The sequence below is a fragment of the Enoplosus armatus genome, chromosome 15 (genome assembly GCF_043641665.1).
Source record: "Enoplosus armatus isolate fEnoArm2 chromosome 15, fEnoArm2.hap1, whole genome shotgun sequence".
NCBI lineage: Eukaryota > Metazoa > Chordata > Actinopteri > Centrarchiformes > Enoplosidae > Enoplosus > Enoplosus armatus.
In genome coordinates, this window is record NC_092194.1 from 2,419,469 (window position 1) to 2,443,107 (window position 23,639).

The 23,639-nt window shown below is 43.0% G+C and overlaps 1 protein-coding gene across 1 annotated transcript; it reads right to left on the reverse strand.

The window, feature by feature from the left end:
* Window positions 1-238: 238 nt before the first annotated feature.
* On the reverse strand, window positions 239-23,223 carry apoba (apolipoprotein Ba). The gene is made up of 30 exons (XM_070920596.1): window positions 23,165-23,223; window positions 22,294-22,325; window positions 21,538-21,650; window positions 21,292-21,437; window positions 20,608-20,755; window positions 20,219-20,371; window positions 19,774-19,898; window positions 19,613-19,689; window positions 19,051-19,507; window positions 18,707-18,851; window positions 18,428-18,574; window positions 17,913-18,124; window positions 17,267-17,465; window positions 17,004-17,174; window positions 16,640-16,843; window positions 15,808-15,981; window positions 15,493-15,698; window positions 15,222-15,404; window positions 14,864-14,994; window positions 13,947-14,157; window positions 13,601-13,773; window positions 13,334-13,509; window positions 12,202-12,323; window positions 11,143-11,516; window positions 4,092-10,818; window positions 3,262-3,989; window positions 3,045-3,156; window positions 1,855-1,887; window positions 1,548-1,734; window positions 239-1,411 (listed from the first exon to the last, which is right to left on the reverse strand). The coding sequence occupies exons 1-30, from the start codon at window positions 23,221-23,223 to the stop codon at window positions 239-241; spliced, it is 13,098 nt and encodes a 4,365-aa protein (XP_070776697.1).
* Window positions 23,224-23,639: the final 416 nt, after the last annotated feature.

Consider the following 23,639-nt stretch of genomic DNA (forward strand, 5'->3'; position numbering starts at 1 on the left):
TCAGTACTCAGTATTGTTTAATTGAACACCATCAGTAACTTACATGTGAAACATTGGCGGGGTCACAATTGAATAAATCGTCAAATTTAAAGAAATCTCACATACGTCACAAAAACGCGTGTATATTTTATGTGAGTTAAAACACCTTAAAACACATTTTTATTTCGCGTCACACAATAAGTCATTTTTTCCACACAGACACATACATTTCGTCAGCCATAATGAAACCAGGCATGATTCACTGCCTGGACTGCGTCGGCCATTCGCTGAAAGACTTCCAAAGGAAGGGTAAAGGAATTTCAATGTCCATCTTTTTGTCGCTCACTTTAATGTACGGTGCTGTGCTCTGGGATGTCCTCCTCATTAGATCTACGCTTTCATTAAGTCCTCCATAGAGATGGGATTGCAAAATACTGATAAACTCCTTGGCCTTGTTATTTACATGCTCCATGCTTAAAGCATTATAAGCCTCTTGAATATTCAGTTTCAGCAAGTCTTTATAATCAGCCACACATCTCTTTGCCTCCTCAATATGTTGATTTAAAGACTGCAGAAGGTCTGCATAGATGGCATTTACTTGATAAGAAATTTCCACATTTTTAGCGTTTAGGTCGGCGATGATATTCTTGCCTTTTTCAGCAATCACCTGGAAGAGGTCATTAACTGTGCTGTGAAGCAAATTGAACCCCCTGTGCACTGAATGTCTTAGCTGACGATATACAGATATCGTAGAAGACTTCAATCTATCCATGATCTCATTTCCATTCACAACAACATTAGTTCCAGGTATGGTGAACTCTATTTCCCTGATGTATCTAGAAATCTTCTCCACGAGGCTAGCAAGCCTTTGGCTTGCCCTGGTAATGGCTCTTGATACAGACCGACGAGCTCGCAGGGACATCTCCAGGCCCGAGAGCTTCTCTTCAGATCCGGGCAATGTAAATTTTGTGTCACTCAAGAACTGTGTCACTGCATCTAGCAAAACTTTAATCTTGTCTTCAATTTGTCTCAAGACTACCCTAGCCTCGTGAGCAACATCCTGCTCACTCATGGACATCAAGCTATCAGAGGCCTTCCTATACATGTCTATTCCTTGATCACCGAGGTGTTTGATTGAATTCTGCAGTGTGTTAAAAGACATAGGACCCTCAAAATAGGCTGTGTCTACGAGATTGAAAACAGTGTTTTTCAAGTTTATGCCACCACGGTTGAGATCGAAGCCAAAGTGGGCGGTGTGATACCTGTTAATGAACTTGAGCACAGCATCGTTCATAGCAGGAATCCTGTCCTTGGTCCCCTCAATCACATCATGGAGGAAGTCCAAATTCCATGACGTCTGCAAGATCAACTTCTGAGAGTTTCTCAGTGTGGCTTTAGCAGTGAAGACATCAGTATCCTTTTCAGGAGTAGACTGGAGTTGAGGTGAGAAATTGAGTAGAATAATAGTTAAAACAGTGTCAAGTTGCACTCCAAAGTATCAGTCCATCTGTAGATTCTAAAATGTTGACAAGAAAAATGCCAACAAAAGAGCTTAAAGTGTGTCTTACCAGGTAGCGACTAAACAGCTTTCCATACAACTGTGACATAGACTTCCGCTGAAAATGCAATCCAAGGAAGCCAAAGGATGGAGACGACATAGATGCAGAGATTCCATCTTTACGGGAAGCAAAGCGAACCGCCACGTCAACAAATGTTCGGCTGGTGATGTCAACATTGAGAGTATGATGAGACTCCCTTTAAAACAGAGAAGCAGCTGTCAGCAGAGGTATTTTTCTAGTGCATCTTCGGTCGACTCATTCCCTAGAATTATTTTGACAACAGTGCAGAAAGTCATCCTTTGGGTAAAAAACTCACATCGAATCAGCCGGAAGGGTTTGGCGCTTCATCCTGAGGAAAAAAACATTACAGTAAGTCAATTTATCTTCTTCAACCAAGGGCAGCACCTTAAAAAGCATCACACATTAGCGAACAACACTGATCATATCTCCTACCTAAGGTACGGACTCTTACTAATGTTTTCCTCAGAGTAGCTCTGACAGCTCTCCTAACCGGGGGGTCTTAGCCAATAATTTCAAACCTAAACTAAGAGGTCTCTGTGGACCCATTTTCAGATCCAGATACGATTTAAAACACTTTCATTCACACGCAATGTATACTCCTCTATGTCGGCCAGATTCCAAATCTGACTGCAATCTGTTTTGGTTTTCCCGGGCTACGTGCAAATCAGGGTTGACCCTCCTTCAGTCCAGAGGGTGGAGGAAGTAGACAAACTACGACGCATACCCCCCCGTGACGCGAGAGGTCAGGAAATGGTCCTACGGTCTGCGCTACATGACGGACGTTCCAGGACCCCACCATCGACATCATTAATGACAATCAATGGATTCACTGAGTCTGTGGTGGATTTCATTTGTAAAACAACTTTTCCCCCAAACTACAGTTAAATCCTTCCACAAACAGAGACCATTACTTGAACCACCCGATATGCCTTAAACACACACACACACACACACACTGCAGCCTACGACTTTGGGCTGCAGTCTGGCATTATGGACAATTATAGAGGAGCAGCCTACAATGTAAGAAGAGCAGTAAATGAAGCAAAAAGGGACAACAGGAAGGAAGTGGAACTACAATTCCAGGAGGGCAATCTCAGAAGCATGTGGCAAGGACTAAGAACTACGACAGATTACACGAAGACGAAGTAGGCCCCCCTTAATATCCTCGGTGGAGAGGGTAGATAGCTTCAAGTTCATGAAGGGCCTGACCTGGGTGCTGCATACTGACCCAGTGGTGAGAAAAGAAAGGCAGAGACCTCAGACGCTTGAAGACGTTCCAGGTATTCCCTCAAATACTGAGGGATTTCTAAATTGAAATATATTAAAGCCTGTTTCCACCAGTAAAAGAACAGGACTTTTAAGACTTTTCATCTTTTGTTTCACTGGCAGAAATTGACTTCCATAGAGATGAAATGAAGCAAACAAATCTAGATTTCCAATCTAATTAGAATTTGAAGAAGCACAAAGCATACTGTATACACTTACCTCCGGTTTTGTGCAAAAATATGTTGCCAGTCGACATTTACATCATTGTGAATGAAGTTGCACCTCCCATTCAGACTGATTACACCATTATCAAATTCAATGGTTGTACTGGCTGAGGGGACATAAGCAAAATAATGAAATGTTTCAGATAGATCTTGTAACTTTAAGCAAAATTGTCTCATCAAATAAAGTAAAGCAGATTGTGCGCCAGTCTTACCAGAGAGGTCATATTCCAAAAAGATCATTGTAGAAGTACAGATGGAATTCAGCGAAGTCACAAGGCTAGAGTCCTTTTTCTCCAGGTTGGCAGTTGTTGACACATTATAAATAGGGGAGGAAACCTTCAGAGTGGCACTGAGGGCTCCAAAAGCTGGGATAAAGACACTTGAAGGCAGATGGAGGGCGATTTCTGGGATGTCAATTTTTTGCTCCGGAATGACGATGGTTGGAAGTTCCAAGTTTGAAATCTGGCGTGTTATTTCATTTAAGCTGATGGTGTGCTCCCCAATGGTAAAGGATTTTGGTAGCGCGAAAGATGAGACTGTGATATCATACTGTGGCATCTTGAACGAAAGGAATGACATTTTCCCCTGTAGATACTCTGTTTTAACATCGTAACTGGGCACTGACATTATTGGCAAGCCAGGCAGCATGATTTCAAAGGCTGTGGTGGTGATCACCTTAGGGATGTTAAGATTCTTAGGATCAACTGTAAAGGGTCCCACATGCAAGTTGGTAAATGGCACATCAAAAGCTGGAACTGAGATTACAGGGGGAAGAGTGAGATGATCAGGGACACCAGGATTTTCAAATCGTATTGGAATTGTTTTTACCCAAGAAGGCACTGCTATGCTAATCTCAGGGATGCTAAAAGTCACGCCATTTTCAAATAGTGTAGATGGTATTGTATACTCCTGGCCATCCATGGTCTTTGTGTATAAAATGCTGGAAGAAATGTTAAGGAATTGTAAGTCGTCCATATTTGTGAGCTGATAAAACTTGAGCACATCCCAGAGGGTCTTCTGATATACAGGAAGCTTAACTGACTTCAAGAAAGCTACGTGGCCTTCTATTGATCCCGTCAAGTCCATGCGTACTTCAGATTCATCATTGGACACGAGTAAATCACAAGCATGGATGAGAGACGCTAGATGTTCCTTACCACTCCAGATGAAAGACTGCTTCTCTGAGCTGACGGCAAAGGTGATGCTCTGAATGAGTCCAGCATGACCCAAACTACTTGGCTGACTTGCATCAATGTTCAATGTGGTCTTGAAGGTTGTTAGAGGAACAAAATCTAGCTCTCCTTTAACAATGTGCTTTCCATTTGTGTTGAAAGATGCAAAATCGACATTGTTGTTACTCGTGTAATCAACCGTGGCAAACATTCGTCGCAAGGAGACATCAAGAGCCAAGTTACTATTCAAGTCAAACTGAAAGATGTTATTGTTTGAGCTTCGTTTTTGCTTCTCCTGTTTGTCAATGTTTGAGTTTAAGGCAGTCCTGACAGTTGAACGCAGGCCATTGGCATTAAGATAGAAACTGGCCTCATTTTCTAGGTCTCCAGCAAAGTTACAGCTATCCATTATCGTTATGTCTGACTTCCCTTGCATAGAGGTCTCCAGTGACACGTAGGATGAAAGTGCTTCCAGTGCCCAGTTCATATCAAGGTTTCCTTTGCCTACCGACTCAATCAGAGGAATGTTAAACATGTATTTTAGTTTTTTCTTGGATGCAACAGTTGGCTTGGTCTTGGTATTTCCGGTGAGTTCCTGATTCAATTCCAGATTGAGGAAGGGTAGATTGATTTTTGCAGTGTTGGCTATAGAAGCTTCCATGATCCTTTTGGTGAGACTAACAGCACATTCATGGTTTGCTTCCATATTGTTATGCTCCAGGGATACAGTAGTGGCCAGTTTTATTCCTCTCTTCCTTGTCAGACTGGTGGTGCCATCAATATTTCCATTCAAAATGTCAAACACAGATGTTGAGGAAGCACCGAACCGAGCAACAATGTCTGACTGTTTGTAAAGGCCAAAATTAGCACTTAAGGTAATCACAGTAGATTTGAAGGAGAGGTCAAAAGTTAAGTTACCCATGGCTGGGATGACAATGTTGTTCTGAATGGCTGGTAGTGTTAAAGTGGGCAGCTTTATTTCACTTAAAGTTTCTGGAACATGAATGGCAGGCAACTCCAAAGATGGCAGCACAAGGGTATAGGATGGCACAGAAAAACCCAGTGCTGGAACTTTGAAGCTTGGTGTGCTGACCTCCTTGGGAACAAAGTAGCTAAAGGCCGGCATCTCAGCCCTGAAAGCAGAAACCTCAATATTCAATATTGGTATTTTGTACCCAGGGACAGTGAAAATTCTTGGAGGCAGGCTGGAAGTGTCAATTTTGTGTTTGATATACTGTGACTTTGCTTGGTTGTACGAATCTTTCAGAAGTGCAACCACTTTGTCTCTACATTGTTCAAACTGAGCACGGACGATGTTGGCATTGTCACTGATTGCACTGTAGATTGGTTCAAGGTATAATTCAAAGCTGTGCGTATCAGGGTTCTTGTAGTAATTAAGTTTCAGGTTCATATCAAATGACTGTTGGGGAGTGGTAAGTAAGGTTTTGAATCCAGCATTTTCCCACAGAGAGAGATCTCTGACCTCAGGCGTTTTAATTTCGAAATAAGGTATGATTATCTCTGGGATTGTGAGAGAAACAGTCAAAAAGTCCAAATTAGCCTCTCCATTAGCTGATGAGTGAAAGAAAATGTCCATTTCATTGTTTTCTGCTGTAAAGTTGTGATTGTATTTATACTGGTTGAATCTTGCCAGAGCAAACCAACAAGCACGCTGCTTGTCAGAGTTTAGTATGACACCAAAATCATGCTGGAGATCCACTTTACCAGTGAGTTTCAGGGGGAAGAAAATCTTTGAGTTTACTTTATTCTTAACATCGAGCACAATTTCAAATGGATGGGCCTTGAATTCCAACGAGTTGGCCATGGATCCAATCAGACTTCCAGTGAATTCAGTGTCCTGAGAGGCTGTCAGTGCAACTTTCAAGTCCCCAATGTGAGCCTCTCCGTTTAAAACCATTACACTCTTCTTGACAGATGGAACTTCAGTTTCACATCTTGCCTCAACAGTGATATAGCTTAAGATCACTGATTCAGCAATCAGTGTTTGCTTCAATTTCAAGGCCTTACAGTCCGTTTCTCCTACAAAAGTTAACTTGGCAGTGCTAAAATCGATGTTGAATTCTACCTTGCTTTCGTGTGCGCCTTCATCAGTGTAGTCTTGAACGGACCACTTTCCATAACCAGTAGTTTCATCAGTCACAGTAATTCTGCCAGGTTCAATTGTGGCCGCTATGTTCTGTTTCATTGATGCCTGACTTGAAGTTTCAATTGATGGGATGTCCAAGTTGTGGTTGTAAGTTGTGTCCATGGCTGCAGAGATTCCTCTCTTCAATGTAAGTGTCATATTGTTGACCAAGTCTGCCGTGTACATGTGGGTTGTGGCCTTGGTAGTAGTCTTAGCAGAAGCCTCAGCAGAAGAGTCAGTGAGTGTCAAGGACCCTTCATGATCAATGGAGAAGGCCATATGTGTAGCTTTCACTGTTTCTAGGAATAACAACTTCTTCATTCTGGGAGCTTCCAACTGAGCAGTGGCTTCAAATGTGTATTCCAGGGGCTCAATGGATGATTTGGCATGAGAAGAAATAGTGGCTGTAAACTGTGGGTTTTTTTGTATGGACGTTGAGTTCTCAATCTTCCCCGTAGTTACAAGAGTGTACTGTGGGGATTTCACCCGAAATTCTCCATGGAGTTTGCTGAAAACTGGGATACAAATGTCACTGGGAACCTCAGGCAATTTGATCTCTGGAATTGGAAGCATTGTGATTTCAAAGTCCTTCAGATTTAATTTGGGGATGTTGATTGCTGGAAATTTTATTTCTGAAAGAGTTATTTCGGGGAAGGTGAGATCTGGTAGTTCAGATAAGTAGAGAACTTTTAGGTCACCAAAGATTTCCTCAGGGTCAGGCATTTGGATCTCATATTCTCTGATGTCATCGATGATTGCAACTATATTTGCTTTGATCTCATCAAAGTCTATGATAAAGGCAGGAATCGTGTAGGAGTTGAGGATGGTGAACGCAGGGATGGAAATTTGAGCTGGGATGCTGATCTCCTGCAGTTTGTCCAAGTTGATTGTAAATGCTGGAATGACAAGGTCAGTGAGAGGTACAGTAAAAGTGGGAACTTCAATCTCAGCTCCTTTCAGTGCGCCCAGAACTCCGTCTATGGCTTGTTTTATCTGGGTGAGGTACTTGTTGTCGTTCGACACTTTTCTCATCATTTCTATCAGTCGGTTAAACTGCACAGAAATGTAGGCAACAATATTGCTGTAGGATTCACTTGCTCTTTTAAGGTAAGTGTACATTTCGTCTCTGATATCCATGTCAAGGATTCGTTGTCTCATGTCCTCAAGGATATCCTGCACTTTCATCATGATGTCATTGTAAAATGTAGTCTTTATCACATCTTTCAGTTTCTGTAGAGTGTCAGCCACCTTTGTGTTTTTGAGTTTGTCCAAATATGTGAAGATGGAACTTTGGATCTCTCTGAAGAAATCCCTAACTGCCTCAATTTTTTGCACAATTTCGTATATTTTAATCTGCTCGTTGATATAGGTTGTTAATTCCGTAATCTTGTTGTTGGCCTCGTCAACAAATGCACTGTAGTCAAATTCCTTCATTGACTTGAGCGTTGACGAAATGCGTTCATTAAGGTAATCAACGCTTTCCTTGAAGTCGATTGCTCTGAGCTGGCTTGTCACACTGTGCAGAAATTGCAACACCTTATCATAAGCAAATTCAAAGTTGATAGATTTCAGAGCATCTACCATTGACTGTACAGCCTCTTCAATCTTGAACTCCTTGATGAGAATCACTATCTGATCCATTAATTCTTTAAATTTATCATCGAGATCGTATCTTAAAAATAGATCCCTAATGTAAGAATACACTGCATTAAGTTTGTGGGGGGTTTCATATTCGTCAATCCAGTTGACAATAACTTCATTCATAGATTCAATCACTTTTGCTATCTCTGAAGAGGGTATTTTATATGATAGCTGCTCAACATACATGGCAAAATCAATTGAGAGAAGGTAATCCTTTACATCTTGGAAAAACATGTAGACGTCAAAGTTCTCAATGGCCTGTTTCACTTCAGACAGTTTGTCTTTGATTTTCTCCAAGATTCCATATTTAGAATCAATGTCTTGCAGCCACGCGGCACTGCTCTCTGTGAGCTTCTGTAAATCAATCTGTCTGAGGATGTCCTCCATGGCATCAAGTGCTTTAACGAGTGACTGCTTGATTCTATACTTCTCATCAAAGGCCCGAAGCTGATTTCCAATCTGTGAAAGTACATTTGTTATCTTGTCAGCAAGGTGTCCGGCCTTGACATAGTCTTCAACTATGAGGATGGCGTGTCTAATTTGGGTGGCAATGTCAATCACTGTATTCTCCAAGTTCACTCTCAAGTTGTTCATCGTAACCTCCAAGTCATCCATTGTTACGGCAAATTCATTGATCAAATAATCGAGTTTTGCTTTTATTTGACTCACTTTGTTCTCCAAGTCTATTGCTTGCTTTAAGTCACTCAGTTGCATTGGTAGTCGATCTAATTTGGCTCTAAAGTCAGTGGTTAGCTGATTAATATCTAAATCGTTGATGAACTGTTGAAGCGTTTCCAAGGCTTTTACAAGTGTGTCCTTGAGCTGCTCAAAAGCAGAAGGAAAGCTCTCGATGAACGGGATCTCAATTATATGGCAATCACTGTTCTTGTCATACTGGAGGAAACCAGACACACTGAATTCTTGTGTTTCTGGTAGTGATCTCTTGTCTCTGCTCAATTTGCTGACAATGTCTGTTGACAGTACTCCGGAAAACTCAAATCCAATTTTCTCAGGATTATTATACGTATTGATGTCCTGGTTATAAGCATGGTTGTTCAGTTTAGATTTTACTTTCCAGGTCAGAGATTGGTCACTTGGTGTCAGGAGGCCATTGAATGTGTTGTCTAAATTAGTGGAGGTCTCCCCACTTGGAAGCGTTTGCGTGGTTGACACCATGCTGTCATGTGAGTATGCAAGAGCTAGGGGCTCAGCTTTAACCAACAACTTGCTGTACATCTGTCCGGTGTGCTTCCCATATAGATTGATTGTTCCATCGCCGTTGACAAGAGCATCAACAGTGAGGCTGAAAGGCAGTGCCATGGTGCGAATGGTGCTGTCAAAATGCAGAGGCTCAGAATTGATCCGTGCTTCACAGATTGACTTTGAGGAAAGCCCAGCAAACTCAAATTCACAGTTGTGACTTACCCGGGCATCCATTATATTTCCAGACGTGATGTATTTCATTGCACCAGCCATCTCACCATAGTTAAGTTCATAGGTATGTTTAATGTTGTGTTCTTCTCCATAAGCTCCTTTCATACTTCCACTCAGATCCACCTTAATTGGCTCAAGCTTAACGTGGCCTTCATTGTTCAAACTGATATCATAAAACTTGAGGTCGTTTGTCATATCAAATGACATAACAAATGGCTTCATGTCAACCTTGGTGTCTTGCTTGTAGTAAATATCTTCACAGATGAAGTTGTTAGTTTTGGAGCGGAGGGCTAGGGTCCATAGAGTGAGGGTCAGTGTGTGGCTATTTTCTGTATTCATCTGATTCAACGTTCCCATGGTGTTGCTGGTAAAGGTCATGGCCCTTCGGTTCAGTACGATATTCATGTTGTTTCTTGTGGTTGCATCGCGTGCATAACCCTTGAGGACACCATACAAAGAGGCTTCCGCAGCTGTGATTTTACCCTCGATGTTCAGCTCTCCTCTGCTCTCCTCAGCCATCGCTTTGGTACTGGAGGACAGGGTTGCTCCATTGCTGTCTATGGCGCCACTGAAGATATTCTCCACGGTGACAGGGCTGCACTGAATGCTGTTAGTTCCACTTGTAGTCAGACCATTTCTGCCAACCATAACAGAAGCTTTGTGAAATCCACGGTGACCTGTGTCAAAGGTGAGTGAACCTTCAGAGTTTAGCTCAAGCCCATTTGAATCCAGGGATCCTGTTATGAGTGAGTATGCCCTGTTTCTGTCATCATCTGCCTGTGACTCAATTCTGAGGATGCCCATATGGCTGGACACACCAAGCTCAACTTTGTTGTTGACTGATTTACCCATGGCTGTGGCAACAGCGTTGCATTTTAGGGTCAGTTGTGCATCTTTATACTTGAGCTCTGCTACGTGCTTGAGGATGTCCTTTTGGGCATTGGTTTTGGACACAATGTTCAACTCAGAGTTTGCGTAGACTCCGTGGATCATGTTGTGAACTTGGATGAATGGCGTGTTGAAGTGCAGGGTGGACTCTCCTCTTCCTTCTCTATCTAGTGGGCGCACATTGTAGCTGTGGGTGTAGGAGGTATTGGTGTAGAATGAACCTATTGTAAGTGATCCGTCCACGGTGCCATCTCCTGAGACTTCATCCGAATCTAGAGTGGAAGTTGACTGAGCAGAGTAGTAGAGAGAGGCTTGCAGGCCTACTGGACTAGAGGCTTCAATCTTATAGTTGGCCCCTGCATTCAGTTTGTTTGTTACTCTTAACGTTTCTAAGACACTGAAGCTTGTGTCAATGAGGCTGTGGCTGAAGGAACTATTTACAAAATACTTGAGATTATCATCAGCTCTTCCTGACATCATCCCGGTTCCTTGGAACAGACAGAAAGAAATGACGACATTATCAGTATCTGCAACAACACAAGCAAAGATGAAAAATAAGATCTGATAAACACATGCTTCATGTCGAAACGTTGGTTGCTGCACCTCATTTAAAGCTCTTACCGTAACCGTGTGCTCCAGATCAACATTTTACAGATAGAAGACGCTCAATTTCACAAAAACAGAATTTTCAGTAATATGCACAAAGTCTTCAAAATTTCAATCGCCATGCCACTTATTCTGAGCGACTTTAACGAAAGCCAACATTATTATTTATTAACTATTAAAAATCAACGTTTTAGGAGGATGCTTACCTTCAAGCTTGTATGACAGCAGGTTGAAAGGTGATTGGGCCATGGCCTTGTACTGTGCAATGTAGCTTGGGACATCGACGGAGTTGTTGCCCCCAGAGATGGATCCTTCCCAACTGTAGAAGTTGCTGTTGATCTTGCAGGATGCTTCAGCCAGACCGAGAAGGGGGACAGTGAAATCCAAAGAAGGCGGTACGGTGAATGATGGCAGTGGATAGTTATTGGCAGGGATATATAAGCCTATCTCTGGCAAATCTATGAGGGGAACAGACAGAGTGGTTGGGATGTTCAGTTCTTCTGACTTTTTGCCTCCAAGTGGAAGAGGAAGCGAGATGGACATCTTATCCTTGTTGAACTGGTATCGGAACAAGCTGTCACTGTTGAGGTAAAAAAAAAAAATAGATATCAATAGCATTCTAATTTTGGTCTTTGCATCTGAAAATAACAAACTGTACAGAGCTAGGGAATTAGAGGACAGAGCAACTAGTATGGCTGAACTATTGAGCTTGGGTTTATTCCCAATCAGTGGTCAAGTTGGGCCGGAGCTGTCCGGGTGTGTTTGTACTTTTGGTACTGGATGGACCCAGTGAGGCATAGACAATATGTTGCTTCTGATTCCCATTAGCAATAGCCTTAGAGGGTGGAAGCCTATGTAATATAAACCGTTAGTTACATACTGTAACCGATTCTATGAGTATAGGCACAGCCCTCTAAATTCTGGGCCTCACTTGTTCCTTAAATAGCTGAATAAAAAGCTGGGAGTCGATTATACAGTTTCTGTCCAATTTATACACAAGGTGAGGCCCAACAACAGGTGGACATGGAGTAAAGGGCTATACCAATCATATCTATACAAGATCAAGCCTCTTCATTTTGCTCTCAAAGTGCACCAGATCGATGCATTTAAAAATATATACAAAATTTTCCCAGTCCACCCAGCACAGTCTCACAAAATCACGTGGGAAACACTGCACAGAGCCTTCCCACGTAACAAATCCCAATTTAACCCCTGTGGCCAGTAATCAGCAAGTTATATTCTTAAACTCTATATTAAACACTTACGACTGCAGGAAGAGTTTCTCAGGCAGGGCCGGCAAGGTGAGATCTGAGATGCTCCTCTTACTTCGCAGGTTCGTAAGATAGGGGACTCGTGCTGTCAGTTTGTCCAGCCATATGTTACCTGCCTTCAGGGTGAGATGAAGAAAAATTCACATTTCACTACTACAATACTCTGAATTTGTTCATTTACCAACAGAGAACGTTTAGAAGGTTTTAACCTGCACCTGGATCCGGAATCAAAATAGACCCAAAATAGTGATTCTTGTAGAAAAGCCATATTCTGTATTGTATTCAATATTGATTTGTGAAAGGATGTGTACATTTCCCAAGAGTTAGACTCATGACCATTTAGATCTGGCATGATCCTGCAACACCACCTACAGTCAAAATCCCAGATCAATCATATCAATCAAAAAAACTTTATTTATCTGTTAGGAACTTAATTTGTGTAAAACCATCAATTTATGATTCATCAGCTTTTTTTAAGATCATGTTGTCTACCAAATTTGTTGAATTAAAGGGGAACTCCAAGGATTTCACACATCAAGTCTGTTTACTGGTCTTCGAGAGAATTACAGCATATGTGAAAAAATGTGTATAAAGCCTTATGGGCTCCAGAGGGAGCTGCATGAAGTCTGATGAATTGAAAACGCTCGAGTCAGTGTCGGTTGGGGCTCAAGACTACTGGAAATGTCTGAAAATGAAAGACATCTGGGGGTGTGGAGTTAGAGAGAAGTCTAATTGACTTCTATAGCTCGTTCCTCACCTTCGCTCAGGCTAGATGCTCCAGGCTACATTAGCTGCTACTAGCATAACACACTTGAGTCTGTTTTTTTTTTTACAAGGAAGAAGTATGTTTTTAATAAAAATGACATATATCTCTGGTTCTGCTGCATTGATTTTGATCCTCTTTTCTTTAAATTAAGTGCAATGCTAAATAAATAAAAACGCCCACATGGTGGCACTGTCCACACCGAAAACTAGTCAGTGTGCCCATGAGCTAACATTTTACCAGAATTCTTTATTTTTTTGAAATATCATGCTAAATAACAGACAAACAGAAAGACCAGTTGGACTGAAAACAAAAGCTTCTTGAAGAAGGTTACAATTATAGTGTCAAATGTCAAAGCTCTACCTCAATTCCTTTGGTGACTATGTGGCGCAGTTTCATATCAGTCTTTGCCACTTTCTGGTCCAGAATATGATCTATGAGTTGTTGTAGCTGCCTGTGATGATCCTCTGCATTTGGGATCAGTTTCTGAATCTCTGAATTCAGGTCCGATTTCAGTTCCAGTTCACACTTGTCATCATCTGAAAAGAGAAAATCCAAATGCAAATATACAAATGTTCTGTTCTAAATCTGGCCTCTGTGTTGAAGATGTTAGTGATGGCGGAGGGTTACCGTATTTGAGGGAAGCTTTCTGTTGGTAGGATGTCTCAGGGAGGTTGATGTCAGTCTCTAAGTCGATGAACACAACCTCATCTTTCCTCAGGGTCGCAGTGACAGAGGCTTCAGTTTTCAGAGAGGGAATGACCATCTGGAGTTGCAGCATGGCATCCTTCATCATGTTAAGTCTACATTTAAAACAAGGACATGTAGGTTGGTAAGACTACAACTCGGTTTCGGTCTCATTCCCTGCTAAAAAGAAATAGTCTCAAGAAACCCAAGAAATCATGCAGCACAGCTGAAACTTCGGCATTGTCTATGATCAGGGAAGGATTGAAGGTTTGTTTATAGAACCATGTACCTTGTGCGTCCAACCAGAGTCAACTGTGGAATGTTCCTGTTGGTAACATCAATGGTGATACCTTGCATCTTCTTTCCTTTAGCATCACTGTCAGTTACAGCCAGCTTGATGCCTGCTTCCACATCATAGTCGGGAATGACAACCTCAGCGGTGAGAATGTTCTTATTGCGGTTGTATTTCAGAGATGCCGTGGCCTCTGTTGAATCGTCACCTAGTAACAGCAGAAATGAAACTCATTAGTCAGTATTTATCCCCAGGGACAGTTTCACAAAACCCTGTCTGTCTTTGGCTCTGACAAATTCTTGTTACTAATCCCCTGCACCTGCACACAATTCCCTTGTGTTAATAGACATTTGACTGAGCCAATCCCTGGTGAACAAGGTAATTACAGTAACCAATGGTGTAGCTGGAGGGAGGGAAGGATCACTCCCCGGAAGCCAGCAGATGACCGGCAACTGGAGGAAAACTAAAAAGGTGGCAAGAGGGTAGTAAGACCGTAGAGGGGAGCGATGGAACTGGGGTGCAGCGCTACACCCTGTCATTGATGGCACTGTGATGGATTCACAGGGGAAAGAGGGTGAGGAAGTGCTACCACACCACGGTGACAAGGAACGGCAGACCGGGCGACGCTCCCCAGGTGCCGCGGGCCAACGTCGTTCTCCTTCATACCAGCCAGCAGTGGAACATCCACAACAATATCCTGCCTGACCCTAACCTTAACCTAAACCCTAACTGTAAACCAAGTCTTCACCCTAAAATTTAATGATGTACTTCATGGGTACTTGCGATTTGTCCCCAAAAGGAAGGTGAGTCCCCGAAATATGACTGTGTAAACAGATTTATGTCCCCACAACATGAGTAATACATGTACACACACACCCACACACGCATACACAAATATTCTCTTATAACAGTACCTTCTGCTTTCAAGGTAAGCTTCAGAGTCTCTACTTTATGACGACCCTTTTTACCCTCTCTGAGCGTTTCATCAGAGATGGTGGCAGTGTACTCTGAAACTTGCCCTGTGGGCTGTATTTCAACCGCAAACCTGAGAAAACAACACAGTTTTCATTCAATCTAAATAAAATTTGTTAACTATCTGGTTACTTAAAATCATTGAGTAGTACATTAGGGTAAATAAAATATCACCCAACCACAGAAACTGTTTACACATTCGGTACCCAAGTCTACTAAAAACTACTTAAATCAAAAAACTCAATCAATCAAGAAACCAATGGGTTTCAAATCATATTTTGTATTGTGCTTTCCTCTTACCTGGTTTCTCCGGTTAGGGGGTAATACGGGGCCTGTTCCATGGAAGTAGCATTGGAGTAACGCATTATTGTGCAGAATTTCAGACCACTAAATAGGGGCTGGCAGTCAGTTGAGTCAGTCCGGTCCTCCACCAGGGATGGCACTATTTTTGTTTGACCTGAGGAGACTGACAGCAGCTTGTTGCTGTATTTCAAAAAGAGAGAGGAGAGTCATGAAGTACTGAGAGAGAACAACCGCCGAGCAACCACTGAAAGAGTTTTGTGCCACTGACCTAACACTGAGCAACTGAGTGTTTGACTTAGGAGCAGGGATGGACAGTCTCATCTGGTTTCTGCTCATGGTGACTTTAGCTTTGAGGGAACTCTCGTGGTACATGTTAGTGTGCATCTCAAGCCCAGCCTCCACATAGTCTGGAATGTGCACACCCATTTGGGTGATAAATTCTAGCCCAACTGAAGGCATGAAGGACAAGTCAGTCTGCAAGGAGAAGGATACAACAGAATAGCTGTAAACACCAATTCACAGGGGACATATACAAATTGTAATTTTATTCGACGTCAACTAATATGAAGAGAAGCTAACGTACCATTACCTTAGCAGGTGAGTGAGTCAGGCCTCCTTTGGCACCAGGTGCAAATACACCGGCCATTGAGAACTTCAGAGGGAAGCCAGAGGCGGTGGGTAGACAGAAGGCATTCTCCATGAAGATGTAGTGGGCAAAGACTTCATTTTCAGTGCTGGATGTCAATGCCAAAAAGGCCTTTTGGAAAGAACAAGAACAGGTTGTTTTAAGTCGGAAATCTCTTTAAACCATGGCTAGTGACATCATGGGAGTCCACTATCAAATTGTGGGACACAATCTAATCCTTAGCATTATAACTTAATGTTAACTGCTTGATTTTTTAGCAAAGATAGCGATGTTTCTCCAGGGTCAGTCGGTCTTGTCCACCACTATGGTCCAGACTGAAATATTTCTGCAGCTGTTGGATAGATTGCTACGATATTCTGTACAGACATTTATGGTCCCCAGATGATTCGATGCCCTGATGTCTCGAGTACCATAATCAGGTCAAATGTTTAGTTTGTCCAGTACTTTGGTTCATGACCAAATACCTGCAAAACGAATGACATTCCCATAAGCTTCGGCTGATGCTGACGTGCTATGCTAGTAAACACTACATCGGAATGTTAGCATTGTCATTGTGATCATGTTAGCATGCTGACATTAGCATTCAGCTCAAAGCACCAAAGAAATCTGATGTGTTAGAGGAAGACTATCAGCGTTGTGGATCAGTAGTGTGCAGTGTGCCTTGACATTTTTGGGAATTCATACTCCTTTTTTGTGGGTGTAAAAAGGCATGTGTTCATCAGTTGTTTTTCTCTTGCAAAGGGTTATGTCAGGAAACAACAAATCTTACCTTGATAGGCAGCACCCTGATGAAAACATGGTAGTACATGAATAGAGTCTCAGCCATCTTTCTCATTTCGCTGGTCTTCATGTATCCTATCTCATTTCCCAGAAGCCGAAGATAGGCTATGGCTTCGGGGGCAGGAGAGAAACGCACGTCATCCACAAGCTTCTGGACACTGTTTGTGATATCTTTCAGAAGATCCTGTGGGACCTGGAGAAATATTAATTTACAAGTGCATGTGTTAGTTCCTGGCCATGCATGCGCAAAGAAGCCTCCATGCCAAGTAAAATGTAGTTGGACAGGCAGGGTTTTATTCATGTGGTAGCGTAAACAAGCACAATATGTATGATGGGTCCAAAAATCATCTCACCTGTCTCTTCATTCTGCCTCTGTCGGGGGCGATTCGGTTCAAAACCTCTCTGAGCATGTGGGCTTTGTCACCTGCCCAGTACATGACTTTGGAGACAGAGTCGGGGAAGAAACCCTTTTCTCCAAAGAGAGAGTCAATTGTTGGTTCAAATCCCGTCCCCTCAACACCGACCTTGAAAGGGAGATTTTTAATGTTTAAAAGTCTTCACAGAGCTAACTAGCGTGTTTTCACCGCATATAACAAATGTGCTGTTGAAGATATACCTCAAAGATGTCATAATTGTAGTCAAAAACTTTTAGAGTGGTCTCCAGCATCACCTCCTTAGGTAAGGTGTCCGTGGCATCGAAGATAATGTTGCTCTGTACTGAGCCCAAGGGAGAGTCTATTTTGTAGTTACGTGAAATGCCGCCATTTGCGGGTGATAGCTGGTTTTCCAAGGCCAACTCAATGTGCTCCCAGAGTCTTTAGTAAGGAAAATAAAGAAGGTTTTAGTAAGCACAGTGCCTAAACAACAATATTTATATTTTCTCTCTCAAATCAAAAGGAGATTACAAGTAGGAAGAAGGTGGCTGTCCCTTTCATTTTCCATGCCCCGTAGTGTTTGAAACACCATTAACACCTTTACTCATTGTAGATGCTTCAGTCTAAATCCCTAATATCCCTCCCCCTCCTTCCCCTCATTCCTTCACCCCTGTACCCAAATCCTGCAATCCCTCACCCTTCAGCCTCCATCCCTTCATCCCTTTATCCCTCATCCCTCCCTCCGGACCCTTGATCCATTTCTCCTGCATCGTCTCGGCTGTCCTTCATTCACAATGTGCAATAAACTATTCAACATTCGTATCTCTTTTTGTTTTTTTGGCATGGTCTTTGTTGGTGAACTAATATTGTTGCTGGCTGATTACTCACTGTTGCATTTGTGGCTCATCGGAGTTGCGGATGTTTTTCAGGTGGGAGACCACAAAGCTCTTGAGCTGCTCCTCCCTCACGTTCTCCAAGTTGTTCACAATGTCTCTAACCAGGGCTGGGTCTGGGTTCTTCATCAGAATCAGGTAGGCTGCTACACGCTTTTCAACAGGGCTCTGAGCATCCTGGTACACCTCTGTGAGAACGTTTCTGACCTGTGGTCAACCAAATGACAAATGACTGCGTTGGCTTGTCGTAGCCAGTGCTTAGTTCATGCAAGAACTGCAAAGGATTCCACTATATAAATATTAGAACATGCGTACTGTACATTTTCACAATATTCCAGTAACTCATTTCAAGTGAAGACTTTAGAAATGAGTTGCTCTTTTGTGCCTTTGCTTGTATGTGAATTTGTAAAAAAAAAAAAAAAAAGGTCAAGCTGTCAATTAAATTCCATGATATATGTTGTGGTCACCATCACCCTACAATGACTGTGCAGCAAATGTGTGTGTAAGTACCTCATCATTGATATCCATCAACCTAAAGGCCTGTATTGCTGCCTTTTGGTTTGATAATGGAATGTCTGTTTTCTTAGCGCACCGCATGATAGAGGAAATCAGGCTAGGGCTGACAGCTTGCATGGCTTGACCCATGACACCAACAACCTGGAGATTTGGGGGAAAAAAAACAGAATTAATTTGGGGCACGGTACCCCTAAGCCAGATTCCCTGACAAGAGCCGACCCATCTCGGAATCCAGAAATACAGTAATTGAGATGCTTGAATGATCATCAGCACCCTCAGCACGAGGAAGGACATCTCTTCAGGGTCAGGGGGAAAGTCAGAGTCGTAATCGAGGCTTTCTCCTGAGCAGTCGTTTAAAAGTGTTTCCATGAACTCTGACACTTCTGTGACCACTGGAGTGACCTCTCCTGTATGGAACCTGTGGACCAGAGACAGAGAAGATAAAGACTGCGTTTAAAGGTTTCATCTGAGAGTGTTTCCCTCTAGCGGTCACCTATAGCAGTTATATAGCAAACCTGTAGCCAGTTGGCTAACATGGGACATAAATGTTACTTTATCAAAATGTAACAGGTCTTCTACATTTTTAATATGTGACAATAAATATCTATTTTACTTACTTCTTGACTGTGTTGGCGAGAGCATACATGATTGCCTTGCTCTTTTTATACTGAGCCATGCTGAGCATATCTCGGACACGTGCGGCATCGGGGTTAGCCAGCAGACTCAGCCCATAGACTAGAGCGTCCACCTCTAGTGACACCCCATCAATCGTCCTGATAGCCTGGAGGATGGCGCTGGTGCACTCCGCGGTTCCACACTGGAACAGGGCCTGCCAGGTGAGCCAGCCTGATGCCTCCAACATCTCAGCGACCGTCTGGCTCAGGGTCTCGTTCCTCAGGGCGCGCAGGCTGGACACCAGCTTATGGAAAAGGCTGGTCCTCTTCTGACCCTGGTCTGTGCCTGCCAACGCCACAAGGTCCCGCAGGGTGCTCAGAACAGTGTCCTTTGTCTGGACTGGAGCTTTATCATCGGGGTCTTCAAAGTGGAGCGGCTTGCTCTGGCTGGGGTTCACATCTGTGTACATACATATTTAGCATTCATTTTGCATGTCCCAATAAGAGACGTGAACTTAAACTATTCATGTCAGGCACAGCAGACGTGCTTGAAATGATCACTCACCAAATACTCTGTTGTTGATCCTTTTGGAGCTTTGAAAGCTGAGATCCTGCGTCACCACAGATGACATTCCATTGTCCCTGCAAGGCAGATTTGAAGACGATGCAAAAGGCAGAACAGAGCACTACATACACTCATGAATATGCGCTCAGATGATGACTTACTCATGGGAGAAGGGCAGGTAGATGTGTTTTTCTGTGCACGTGGCTGTCGTGATGTGCTTTCCCTTGTTGTCAAACTGGTAGCTGCAGTCTTGAGTGCTCCTGATCATCTTAGACATGGGGCGATGCTGGAAACAAAAGTCCACCATGTTTGCATGTGTTAATGTTAATGGGGACTTTCAAGTCTTACTTTGGCAGCCAATGCACCAAAATGACTTTTAGACTGACAAAGGAAAGTATTTTACATAATGTACGTACAACACTTCATGAATGATGATTGGAAGTTCGCACAGATTGAGACAGTTATTTTTCATTTCACATAGAAGCTACCAACTTTAAGATTTTGTAAACCTACCTTTCCAATTTAGGGTTAGCAGAAATTATAGTGCCATGAAATGTAAAATCTTATATTTTCAATTAGTTCAGTGGCAAGAGGTTGTTTCCTTACCAGTTTTTGCAGCAAGGCCAAGGGGCTGTTGGCTAGCTCCCTGCTGTAGAACTGGTCACACTGGGACAGATCTCGGGACAGGGTCACGTCAGTGGCAATGTCCCTCCTGGCATTCACCAGGTAGTCTGTTAAACACTGGCCATGCACCGTGCTCTGAAAAAGAAAGCAGAAATGCAGATGAGGGATTTAGCTCACGAATATTAGCTTTAGAATACAGGAGACAAAGCCACGTGCAAGTGCAGGCGGACTGCCCTTTTACCTGCCTTTACTTTCAGGGAGTCATTAAATTTACGTTTAATATGATGAGTCTTCATCTACAGGCCCGTCATGCTGTAGTTGGGACTTGTCATTTTTAGAGAAGCCACTTTGGGTGGTGAGAAGATACTAACCATGAGGCCGTTCTGCTCATCCTCCGTGACAGGCACCATGACTGCCGAAACGATCCCTCTCTTAATGTTGAGGATGTTGACTGGCTCGTCTGTCTCGGGGTACAGCTGGACGCTGGTGACCTCCTCCGCAGTGAACTTCAGAGGGTTCCTGGACGAAGACAAGAGGCCACTTAGCCGTACCGGCATTTTCCCTGAAACGTTACTCGGCCTTGAGGTAGGAAATTGGCGGTACAGATTGCCCCCGAATGTGGATCTCTGCTCCCATTCACACATGAACCCATGCAGGAATTGTTCCAGAACATTTCAGGTATAGACTGTATGTGTGAAATGGGGCTTTATTAATATTTTGCAGTAAACATGATCAGCCATTAAACTCAGCATAGACTCACTCTATGTTTATACCAGAAGGATTTATGTTCAGTTCCAGTGTCTGAAAAGGTCTGGTTGTGATCAAGAAATCTAGACTTTGGAACAGCTAACAGCAACCTGCAGGGCCTCAGGCTGAGATTAAACTTGTGTAGAGTTTAAAGTTGGCTTTTCTTTTCTTTTACCATTTTTGCTTCGTCAAAGCTGAACATGGACACCAAAAAAAAAAAAAAATCTAACTTGTTTTGTCAACTTACAAAAGACACATCATGTTATTGCATGTGTATATAGATCATGTGAAAAATGCTTTGCACTAACTTTTGCATGGCAGCCTGGAAGGCCTCAGAGCCGGGGGACTGCCTGTAGACCGGCTGGCCCTGGGGATCCATGACAGACACCTCACTGAGAACACAGTCCCTGGTGTGCATGATGAATTTGCAAGTCTGGGGGACTTCGATCTCGACCTAAAGATACAGGGTCAGCGGAGAGACGGGGAGGGAGCTCAGATAAGGCCTATATTTATCAAGTGAACTGACAAAGTGGGACACACAAGCAGTCATGTACCTGACAAGAGACTTTCGGGCCGTTCCTCAGGTTGGCAGTGCCCACCACACCATTTCTGCTCTCTGTGGTGTACTGGTACACATATTTCTTATGGGCCTTGAATCTGGATGCCACTGCAATAAGATAATGGTACCACATTGTTATATTGACTCTCTAAGATCTTTGTCCCTCATGTACAAAGATCAAGTTTCAAACTTCAAGATGAGGTCAGGTTCCTGCATTCAACCTACAGGTTGGTTCTGTTCCTCCTGCATCGTGAGTTCATACCTGGCAGCAGACCTTTGGGCCCAGAGGCAGCTAAATGACATTCCCAACAGGGAACAACAGCTATTGTACCGAATAACAAACAGCACGGAGTCCATCGGCTCCTGCTGCTATCTCCAGAAAACAGGTCATGTGTTTATTAGTTTAGCACAGCCACCATCGACCTGTGAGCAGGTCAATGTGCCTGTTTGCAATAAACGTACCACTTACCCCCCCCCCTCTATGCACATACACACTCAGCTCTTTCCAGTTGCACACACTGTCCAGCCCCGTAGAGGAACAGACAAAGTCCTTTCCAACTCTTTAAAAAGTACACTACGAACCTTTCGCATGATTCAGATCTATTTCAGATCTTTTTTCGTTTGGTTCATAGTACAGAATGCTTCTGAAAACAACCCGATTGCAACCTTCAGAAAAGGACTGTTGAAAGGTTGTTTGATTAAGTGATGATCACTCAATGTGAACGCATCTGACGCGTCGATAGCCACTTACACAGACATGCCGACGTTGGTTCCTTATTGTCGCTGCCGTCCTCTGGAAAACAAGGATAAGTGATTAATAAGCATATGGTTAATCAGCATTATCAATTAGAATTTCCAAAACATTCAGGCAGTAATTTGCAGTGTTTGTCAACCGCAAATTAAGTACCCTGTGGCTTAGAATTAGAGGAAATATTTTACACTTTTTTATGAGCGAAAGACATACAGCGGGATTGGTCAGGGTCAGGGTCCCCCCAGTTTTTTTTTGCTGTTGTTCTTGCTCTGTTTTTGTCATACTGCTTGAATGTCAGTGGGTACTTTCGCAACACATCCACTGGATATACAATTGTTAAACTGCAAACTGAGCAGCAACTGAATCATTGCTATCCGGCAAGACGTTCAGTGAAAACACTCTTGAACAAACACCTATGCGTGTTCATAATGAACTCATTGCCTCCTGGGAATTGTTGTTCATAAGTAAGGACTAAAAAGAGACCCTTTTTCTCTAATTTCAACGTCAATGATGGCTGTGTCCCATTTAGTTGCAGCATGCAAAAGGACCCTGGAAGTGTCGCACCTGTGTATAGGCCTTTTTCACAGAAGACATTTGGACACGGAAACGCACAGCTGTAAATGGCCGAATTCCATTTTCAGTGTTTTGGGTCCTGGCGGCTCACTGTCACAATGCCATGGCTTGCTGAGGCACATGACAGGAACAGAGCCATCAAAAGTCAAAATGTCTGCTGAGAAAAAGGCCTTTACACAGTGGCTACCTCACAAAATAATTAGCTCCACATGAAAATCCCATTAGGAATTTATTTTTTTATTTTTTTGTAAACTAAACTAGTATAATCCAATTACTTTGAACCAAAAGGGATTCCTACTTACGAGCCAACGTGTAGCTGCTCAGCAGCAGTAACAGACACAGCTTGCTGTAACCCATCATGGGCTAAATGAAAGGGTTTCCTCTGTGTTCATCAGCCCTCTCAGTCTTGACCAACAACACCTCTACCCAGATCTTTTATAAAGTCCCTCTTCCCTGTCCCTCCATAACCCAGCCCCACTGAGCGCCAGGGGTCTACAAACACAGCAAAACCTGGGAGGTCGATTCAAAGTTCAAACTCTGACTAGCACCGAAGGTTATTGTTGGGTAAATAGCAGTTTCTAGGTGAGGATTTCCAGGTGTCCCCAGACCTCAGATACTGAGGTTCTTGTTGCTGTCATCTACACTTTCAGATTAAAGTTAGATTCTGTTATTGGCTATCAATCAGCCAGACTGTAGTACTGTAACAATCCACTTTATGTTCTGGTAAGTCACTCCTGGACTGTTGGAATTAGTGTGATCATAGAGAAACGACG